The sequence below is a fragment of the Panicum virgatum genome, chromosome 6N (assembly GCF_016808335.1).
Source record: "Panicum virgatum strain AP13 chromosome 6N, P.virgatum_v5, whole genome shotgun sequence".
NCBI lineage: Eukaryota > Viridiplantae > Streptophyta > Magnoliopsida > Poales > Poaceae > Panicum > Panicum virgatum.
The window spans coordinates 48,818,870-48,828,935 of record NC_053150.1 but is presented as its reverse complement, the minus strand read 5'-3'; the positions used below and the strand labels follow the sequence as shown (position 1 = coordinate 48,828,935).

At 43.2% G+C, this 10,066-nt stretch overlaps 1 protein-coding gene across 4 annotated transcripts; it reads left to right on the top strand.

Moving 5' to 3' along the window:
- The first annotated feature begins 445 nt into the window (after positions 1-445).
- LOC120679197 lies at positions 446-9,349 on the top strand. Of its 4 annotated transcripts, XM_039960729.1 has the most exons (14): positions 446-872; positions 1,466-1,565; positions 1,709-1,836; positions 2,073-2,250; positions 2,356-2,468; positions 3,463-3,546; positions 3,622-3,670; positions 3,755-3,846; positions 4,764-4,893; positions 5,033-5,109; positions 5,199-6,790; positions 8,152-8,496; positions 8,581-8,616; positions 8,689-9,349. In XM_039960729.1, the coding sequence occupies exons 1-14, from the start codon at positions 844-846 to the stop codon at positions 9,117-9,119; spliced, it is 3,384 nt and encodes a 1,127-aa protein (XP_039816663.1). In that variant the 5' UTR covers positions 446-843; the 3' UTR covers positions 9,120-9,349. The 4 variants fall into 4 exon arrangements, with proteins under 4 accessions (XP_039816663.1, XP_039816662.1, XP_039816664.1 ...); XM_039960728.1 differs by having other exon boundaries at positions 8,581-9,349; XM_039960730.1 differs by lacking the exon at positions 2,356-2,468 and having other exon boundaries at positions 535-872; positions 8,581-9,349.
- The last annotated feature ends 717 nt before the right edge of the window (positions 9,350-10,066 follow it).

Sequence of the window (10,066 nt, the reverse complement as noted above, 5' to 3'; positions counted from 1 at the left end):
TCTAAAAATTGGTCGCTTTGACCAAATCATAGTAAATTATTATAAACTTCTTAAACTTTACATAAGAGAAAAGAGTTAGTTGGCACTAAATCAATGAATACCTAAAATTTGTGCCAACAATTTGTCATGATCTAATTTTGGCAAAATAATATATTAGCTTGCTTTCATTTTAGCATGCCAAATAATGGTAGCAAACCAATCAGGTTCAATATAGAGAATGGTATAATGGTATCTCCTTGAACAAGGTATCGCCGTTGACCACACTTTCGGATTTTCGCTATACCTGAGAATTTGAAATCGTCGAGAGAGCACATCTGGAAATCCAAACTTGTTAATTCTAAGATCAATCTCAATTCACAGTGTTATAATATATTTATAGAAATGATTTTTTTACATCATATAATTTTTTTATCTTTTTATTTTTTTGCTATATCAGCAAAATTAATGGTGCTATATAAAATTTAAGCTGCTGATAGATCGAGCTCCATAGCATCTTGCATAGCATCTGCCTGCGCGGCTGCGCCTCCGCTCCTCCTCTTCGTCCACCAGCGCACACACCATCTTCCCTGTTCCTCCTAGCCTGCCCAGCGCCCCACCGCACGCAAGTCGGAAACTCGGGAGCCCATTCATCCGACCTCGGCCCGTCTCCCTCCACTCGCCGGATTCGTCGACTGGAGTCGAAATCCGATCCCGCCGTCTCTTGTCCCGGCGAGGCGTTCCGTCAGTCAGGCCCCGCGCCACCGCTTCGCGAGCCGTTTTTGACTGGCCTGAACACCGGCGAGGCGGCGATCCCTCTCTGTCCTCATCGCCCCCCTGCCCCTGCGCTCCCCGTCAGATAGGAAGATGGATCGCCACCTGCAACATCAACTCAGGCACGCAATCCTCTCCCCATCTTCTGTTGCGGTTTCTCGTATTGCCTTTGGTGTTGGATTGGATTGGAGAGGTGGACTTGAGCTCTGATTCGTGGCGGGTGGGGGCTCAGTAGCGCCGTTGGGTGCGGGGTGCAGTCGTGCAGAGCTGGAGGGGCGCGGCAGCGGAGGGGAGGGACGCGTCGTAGCACAGAGAGGAGAGCGAGAGGTTGAGGAAGACATGTCAGATTGATCGGTTAGGGTGTCAAAACGGGTTCGCGATGGGTTTTTTGACCGGGAGAAATCCAGTGCTCAATCTGAAATCGCAAAGGAATTAGTGGTGCCAGGGCAAAACATTGTTGCGAAAATCCACCTAGCAGCCAGATGAAATCAGCTTTGAAGCATTGGGCCTTTTTCCCTCCTGTTATATTTCTTGTTGTAGATTTAGGTTTGATGACTGATTTTTAGAATTGGGCAAAGTTTGATGACCCCTGTTTCTTGGGCGCCTTAATGTCAGATATATTTGTATCGATTATAGTAGTTCTCTTATCTCTTTCGGTCTGGGGTGTCCCCATTTAGATTCTAACAGGTCTTCCTTTTGACTTCTCATCAATCAGTACTACCATGAGCGATGATGGAGACCATACCTGCCCGCTCTGCGCCGAGGAGATGGACATCACTGACCAGCAGCTCAAGCCATGCAAATGCGGATATGATGTATGCATATCAATAATCCTCCTATCCGATCAATCGGACTGTATGCCTTTGCCGTTGCCTCTGCAGCAGAGACAACCACTATGAGCTCAAGCAGCTAACTGCCGTTTACTCATTTTTTTCTTGTTTATGTACCAACTCTTCAGATTTGCGTCTGGTGCTGGCACCATATCATAGACATGGCTGAGAAGGAGGAGACAGAGGGCCGTTGCCCTGCATGTCGCACTCCCTACGACAGGGACAGGATTGTCAAAATGGCTGCCACATGTGAGAGGTTCGTCAAAAACTTTCAGCAGCCATGCTTTCTTTCACCCTCCTAATGCTTCTGTTTGTATCAATCAATTTGTGCTTTTCTTCTACAGACTACCAGAATTTGGGATTACCCTTTTATCGTGTGAAACATACGAATATAAATCCTTTCAGCTTTTATTTCAGTTCAGTTGACATTACCCACGTGTGAAAGGTGTCTTGTAATAGCAAGTTCCAGCTTACGTTCATTTATTGAAACAGGACGGTGGCAGAGAAAAATGCAGAGAAGAAGCACAGGACCCAAAAGGTTAAACCAAAGGCGGCGACGGCAGCATCAACATCTACTGTAGAAGCTAAGAAGCATCTGGCAGGTGTTAGGGTTATCCAGAGAAATCTGGTGTACATAATTGGTCTACCTGCATATTTATGCAATGAGAGTGTGAGCACCGTATCATTATTCATAACTAGACTAGATACATCCAAGTTACGCGACATGTTTAAATTTTAGTTCTCATACCAATACTACTACTATTTTTTGTTTTAGGTTTTTGAGCATAGGGAATACTTTGGTCAATATGGGAAAGTTTTGAAGGTTTCAGTTTCCCGTCCTACTGGGCCTCCTTCCCAGCAGGCATCAGCAAACAACAATATTAGTGTGTATGCTTCTTTGAACCTCATGTTGTACATGCATGATCTGTTCTTGCTTCATATGCAGAGACATTATTTAGGTTTTGTTAATCAGTTTGATATATCAAATAGGTATCCTCCACTTTATACACTTGCATGTTTCAAGTTTGTATGCTTCCTCGTCATACTAGAGCATTAGTATTATAAGAAAGTAAATCGAGACTTCAACTGTATTTGGCGGTTTAATACGGAACTTAGTGAAAAGATGACAATTATATCCATATTCATTTTAAGGTCTGATCGACTTAGTAGTGTGACTTGCCTGTGGCCACCTGATTTATGTAGCCATACTTTGAAAGCAACATTGGTTTCCTCATGGCCAACGTAAGGAGAAATATCTCTTTATTGCTGTGATTTCTGGGAGTTTCAGATAGATGCAAAGCGTCTTTTCAGTCAGTGCTTGATTTCTCATCAACACTTTTTTCAGTCAGTGCTTGATTTCACGTCAACACTTTCTTTGCATAATTTCTTCCCATGTATTGGTACATTGCTATAACTTCTTGGTTTAGCTGTGCTTATACATGCTTGCAGTTACATAAACCAATTAGTTTTCTCTGAAGATTTCAGCTTATATTGCCCACTTATTTGTTCCAGATCTAGATAATCATGATTCAAAATTGTTTAAGAACCTTTGGTATTATTTTTTGCGTGTTGTTGAGTGATCTTTTGTGTTGCATTGAGCGAAAGCATGTAAACTTTGACCACCAATACCTCTTGATACAGTTAGAATGTTATATCGAATCAAATATTGAAAATGATACGAGCATATTTGTCTTGAATGTAGTTTTTAAATATGCTACAATAGAAACATGCAGTCAAGAGGTACATATTAGTGACTGTGTGGATGTTTAAAACATCACTTTGGTGATAGCAGGGATTGATTTGTTTGTTTAAGAGTAAAGAGTTTGATTCAGAAGTTCCGCTCTTGTTTATGCAATGACTGATTACTGTCAAATGTGTATAGATATATTACTTATGCCAAAGAAGAAGAGGCTATCCGTTGTATTCAAGCTGTACACAATTTTGTCTTGGAAGGAAAAGTTTTAAGGTGAGCTTCCATACTTTGTTCCCGTTTAGAAATTTTACACCATGTGGTAACTCAAATGGTTGTTGACTGTTGCAGAGCATGCTTTGGTACTACAAAGTATTGCCATGCATGGCTGCGGAACATGGTACAATTATTGCTTCATTCTGATAGCTTTATTTTCTAGTACTCTACCTAATCCTCTCATCCTGAATGTTTCTTGACTTTTCAGACATGTGGGAATCCAGATTGTCTCTATTTGCATGAAGTAGGTTGTCAGGAGGATAGTTTCACTAAAGATGAGGTCATCTCAGCATATACGAGGTAGTACTGAGCTATTTTAACTGATGTCCTGGAACTTCAGTTACTTTTTCTGCTTCTTTTTTCAGTGTAGCCCTAAGCCACTGTCCGAGTCATGGCTATTGCTTTCCTTCTCTGCCTACACTACTGTACGCATATTGTGACCCCATTTGCCATTTGGCTTTGCGGTTGCCTTTTTAAAACCACCATTTTTGTTTCCACTTGTAGATATAGTAGTTAGTCTCTTGGAACAATAAAAGTGAAATCTTACTATGTATAATCTGTTGGTATTCTGTTTTAGTTGATGTAGAAAATAGTATGTTTGCTTCTGGGGCCACTCGCGTGCGGCCGCACGGTGCGACCTGTTCGCAGCGAATGCAGGCCCTCCTTCCTTATCTTTCTTCTTCCTTTCCCGCTTCTTTTTTTCTTTCCTTTGATGCTTCGCCGATCTGACCCGCCACCGCCCACCTCCACCACTATCGACGGCCGGCGGCAATTCGCCGACGTGCTGATCCACCCACCTAATGCTGCCGCCACCCTACCCTGCCCTTCCTAACCCATTATCCTCCTCGCCCCTGCCGCTGGCACAGCCCAGGCTGGCGATGCCCTCGCCACCGACCCTCCTCCCAGCGACAATCACCACCGCCTGTCCAGCCGCCCCCAGCCAACCCCTTTAATCCCGTCAGCATTGATTTCACCCCAAATCCCCCAAGGCCCCAACTCTAACCCAACCTGGAACCCTAAGCAGTCCTTCGTTCGTCGCTATTGACCAGCGGCGCACGTTCATTGCTATTGACCAGCGGCGAACGTTCATCCTATAAGAATTTTGGTCTGCTTCACTGTGGATGTTTAATATATTAAGTACTTATTTGATGACTACCTTTGTGCTAAATCAATTTTTATAGCATCAATTCATACTTTCTCATCTACATTCCTATCAGGACCAGGGTCCCCCAGATGGCATCTAGTGTTTCGCAAAGACGTGCAGGCGCTGTATTGCCTCCTCCAGCTGATGATTTCTCTTACAGTGTAGTGGTATCAGCCAAGCATACAATCAAGAATGGAACTCTTGTATGTTCTTTATGCTGAATATTCAAAATTCACTTGAAAGACATGTTTTGTTAATTTTCATGCTGCTTTCCACTCTAAGTTATTGTATTTCCTTATGTGTTGGCTTACATACTGCATTAACTGTCCCTGTTGTGTACAGAATACCAGCAACCACCCTAGACTTTCACCTCCAAACAGTAGTTCTGGGAGGTCCACGCTTCCACCAGCTTCCTCGTGGTATGGTACCTCTAGGAGTATTCCACTATCTTTCACTATAAATTGAAAATGAGAACTGTGTTATTGATTCCCCCCTTTTCTATATGCAGGGGGCATCATGACTTGAATGCCAGGACAACAGCTAGTGGTGTGACATCATCACAATCTCAAACAAAATCAAAATCAGAACCACAAATTAATTCATTTTCCAGTTCTTCTACTATTTCAAGTACAATAATACCTTCTTCATGGAATGACGATACAAGTGCAACGTCAAAAATGTCTGAAGAACGGCAAGTGTCAGAACAAGAAAGTACATCTAAGACCATAGAGCCGTATAAGCCTGGTATTATGAAGGAAACACATTCTCTATCATCACTGGACATAGACTTCTCCACAATACCTTCAGCTTGGAATGACGATGACATTGTAGTGTCAGATGGGATGTCAAAAGGAACTGAGGAAGTTCAAGCTGCTAAAGAAAATGGAAAGCTAACCCATCTTGCGTTTAAGTCACCAATATCACCTAAGAAAGACGTGACAGTGAACATTACCAGCAAAAGTCCTTCAGATTTTGTATCAGGTCTATCAATGTCGAAATCAGATATAAAGGCTGGTGATGGTGATAGCTCAGTTACCAACATTGCTTCTAAAAGCCCTTCTTCAGATATTGTAAACTGCCAATCTTGTCTTGCTACCGATGAGAAAATACTAGAGGATATTAGACCCAGGGAGACTGACATTGCGAAACTATCTGTTCAGATATCTTCAATAACATTAGATGGCAATGATGAGGCTCATAGTATGGCAGGAAACCATCAATCAGATGTGATGCCATGCACGTTTGTTACCATGCCCATAGGTCAGAATTTTGACAGAGGCCAATCTCATATGAAGCTTGATGAGCTCCTACCTTCAGAAAATAAAGATACAGTTCTCTCTTTTCAATATGGTTCTGATAAGCATCTTGATTGGACTTCAGAGCAGCAAAGTTGTAGTGCGACTCCATTAAATGATATAGTAAATTCTACAGTGGTCGCTGACAAACTTCATAGTAGGCTGATGGATGGTTCAGACCAACCATCGTATTCGTCATTTGCCGGGTTTCCTAATACATTAGGCACTTCACTGTGGAATGATACAGAAAGTAACCCTAAATTGATGATTGGTACTAGAACTTCTCAGATGCAGAGTGGGTTTTCTTCAAACGATAAGGCTCGTGACTTGTTAAATGGAGGTCAAGATGGGCTCGGGACTGTATGTACACCTGGTAATGATTCTGGACATCCTGGAATGGGAAGTTATCAGCCTGTTGCAATGGGTTCAGTAAGATCTGGTAGTGTAGGAAGTTTTGACAACAACATAAGTGTAAATAAGGATGAGAGCAGAATAATTTCTGATATGTTGTCATCAGAGTTTAATCTGTGGGATGATTCATTTTCGCCTGCTAACAATTTTCTTAGGATGCTTAGAGAATCTGAAAATAATGATGTTCCTTTCACTGTGCCTTCATGGAAATCAGGATCTGGCAGCAGAGAGTCCAGATTTTCTTTTGCTAGACAGGATAGCCAAGGGAACTTGGATTCATCTCTCAGAAACTATGCTAGTGATCAAAAATTTTTCCAGAATGGTTGTGCGTTCCAATCTCTGGACAATGATGCTTCCAATAGCAATTCTCTTTTGTCAGATATGGCAACTACTGGTGAGTACTACCTTTTCACTTCTGTACCTGACTGAGCAAAATGAATAGTACTGTAATTTAATGATCTTATTTTGTTGTTATACTTTTTCATTCAACATTGGTGAAAATATTCTTACTCGTGCAAATGGATTGTTGATCAATCTTTCTATCCTGTAATCTTTGACAACAAACAAGGTCCTCTTTAATTAGAACCATTTGATGACCTTAGCCAAAACAATGTTTGTGCTAGAGAGAGACCTCACGGGTGCAAAACCTGGCTAGTCCACACTCCACACACAAAAACATGTTGATGATGTTGTAATTGTCAAAATTGCAATTTACTCTTTGATGAGCCTTAGCAGTTTGGATTTTAGGAAATTTAAACTGCACGCAAACATAAACAACTAGTACACCTTTGGCCAAATGCCTCTGACTTGTTACTGTTCTAGTGTCATGAATATCTGAATTTCAATGCACCTGTAACTGCATGTATGCACACATACGAAACTCCATAATTGCCTGAATCTCGCACTTTAGCAATGAATAAACACCCTGCGCATCAATACACACTGACACTGGCTTTATCAACTCCATGCTCTGGTTCTCAGCCAACAAGCCCTGATGTCTGGTGAGTGAGTGGACACTAACACTTTCTAAGAACTGAATCGATCGTTGTTTGGAGAAGTGCATATTAAGTGGCGTTTGCCGTTTGGTTTCAAAACATTTGCAGGATAGCTTTTGCTCTTTCACAGATTTTGGAGCATAGGCCAGATGTATGCTGTACCCCTCAAGTTTTTGTGCTAAACTTTTGTTTTTGAACCGAAAACAGCGAGGGAGACCCCCGCTGTTGAATTTTTGTGCTAAACTGTATTTCAACATTTGAAGCATAGTTCCAAAGGCGTAGCCTAGGCGTCCAGGCAGACCCAGCTCACCTTGGGCAACAGCCACGCCTTGTCGCCTAGGCGCCACCTAGGTGTCCAGGCGTACCCAGCTCGCCTTGGGTCGCTTTGTCGCCTTTAAAACACTGATTGAAGTGACACATATGGTGTATTTACAAAGCTCATATGTTTATAGGAGTCAAGAATATTGTTGTTCAATTAACAAAGTATAACAAAAAATTCATCTATAAAATATTTTCGGTAGATTTTTGCACATCGTGGTATGACTAGGTCAATGGATGTTGTGACTTGTGAGATTAATGTTCATCAACAGAAGGTTGCTTCATGTTCATGTATAAAACTGTAACAAGTCAGGGCTAATATTTTATAGAGCTTAAAGTTTAGGGGTGGTGGGTGGGTCGTTGATGTATTGGTGTTAATTCTGTAATTTTGATGTTTCACCAGTGATAAGTTTGTGTGCTTATGAAGTATTTGCTTTCTCAGGTTCATCAAGATCTAAAATATCTGCACCCCCAGGATTTTCAGCACCAGCAAGAGTCCCTCCTCCTGGATTTCCTTCCCAGGATGGTCTGAATCCCCCTCCTGGGTTTTCTTCTGGAATTTTATCTCAGAAAGTTTATAAGACTCCACCGAGGTTGCCTTCTCCATTTTCTTCTGGATTATCATCCCAGGATGGGCCTAATCCTCCTCCTAGATCCTTTTCTGCATTTTCTTCTGGACTTTCATTACAGGATGGGCCCAACCACCCTTCTAGATTTCCTTCTGCATTTACCTCCGGATTTTCACCACAGGATGGGTCTAATCAGGTGTATGGCTCAATGTACCCAGGTTTGTTAACTATCTCAATATTTCTCTTTGCATTTTCTCTTAAAACAAGGTTGACTTCTCATACCTTTTTGCGGTACTTGACAGAAACTCTTCTCCGGGATAATGTTTTGAGCAGCAACGGTAATCATTATCAAGTTCCGTTTGGTAGGCACACAAACGACATAGAATTTAATGATCCTACCATACTGGCAGTGGGAAAAGGGCGGATGCCTGGAATTGGTGATTCAGGGCTGGAGATGAAAAATATCCATGCTTTTCCAGCGCACTCGCAAACATCAAACAATGATCCAAGGTTTCAGTTACGGATGCAACCTAATGTGCAGTCTCATCAAAACTTGAGATTCACAGACCATACTCAAGATGCCTTCAATCCTATGAATGATAATTATCTGCCATCTAGATTTTTACAGCAGAGCCACGGTCATTTGTCCCCGTATGCACAGATGCCTCAACAACCCAGAAACTCACAGCTTACAAATGGTCACATGGATGGGCGGAGTGATTTGAGACAAGGGACCAACACCCTTATGCCAGACATGTCGAGGATGCTATATCCAAGTGAAGCGAATAACTTGCACATGCTGGGTTCAAATGATATCTATACCAGAGCCTTTGGAATGTGATTGTCTCATGGTACATGTGTGACTTTGAGCTGACATGCTCTAACTTGGGGCATTTGTTGAGCCGTGAAAGTATCTGGCAGCACATAGTTTTAGCCAATGGTGGATAGTGGTGTTGACATGTTGTGCTCATGAGCTTCCATGTGTCGTGTGGGTTTATTTCTTATTGAAGTTGACCGACATGAACCTTCCAGATCTTTGACACTACCAGGTATGCATGTCATTGATTAGCAGGTGCTCTATGTATTGATGCCTTGGTTGTCGTCGTGATCTGTGGCCTGGAAGTATGGCCATCCATCCGCACGACGCCTGCAACCACCTTTCGCCCTCTCAGATACTAACAGATTGACACAGGCCGTCAAACCGTCCGCTCTACACGCGGGCCTCGTGGCCGACTGGACCAAGGCTTGGTCCGCGGCAGCGAAAGCCTCTCCGTCACTTCACAGTAACAGCAGTTCTGCGGCAGCTACAACCATCAAGGCTCCATGGCGTCTCTGTGGCTGGCGTTGCGAGGTCGACGAAGGCCGGAGGCGTTCGGCGCGTTCGTGACCTAACCTTGTGCGTGCAGGTCGCTTCTGAAGGCTATAGAGTAAACGGCCCGGGGCGAGGTGCGTGTTCAATGCCGTGCTTGCCCATTTCCTCCCCTCCGATCACAGCCACTGTTCCATGGGATGCGCATGCGTTTCTGGTGTGCACGCCCGCCCGTCGTGGTAGCAGTTGCAATGGCTCGCGGTTCGGTGCGCCTGCCGCCGGCATGCGGTCCAGGCAGACCTCAAGGGACCGTGGCGTCGTGGTCGATGCGGCGCAAGTGGCATCGTGCTCTCTCCCCGTTGGCCCTGCCGCACCATTTTTTCAGAGCATCTCCAGCAAATTTGGTAAAATTGGATACCTAAATTTGTCTTTAGGTATAAGAGAGAATATTTAGGTTATGATTTTGTGTTCTCCTCTAG

What these genes read in the sequence shown, in the direction of transcription:
- LOC120679197 (XM_039960728.1), top strand. Translation starts at nt 844, where the DNA reads ATGGATCGCCACCTGCAACATCAACTCAG. An exon ending in CATGCAAATGCGGATATGAT is followed by an intron (nt 1,566 to 1,708) that starts GTATGCATATCA and finishes CCAACTCTTCAG; the next exon opens with ATTTGCGTCTGGTGCTGGCA. An exon ending in GCAAACAACAATATTAGTGT is followed by an intron (nt 2,469 to 3,462) that starts GTATGCTTCTTT and finishes AAATGTGTATAG; the next exon opens with ATATATTACTTATGCCAAAG.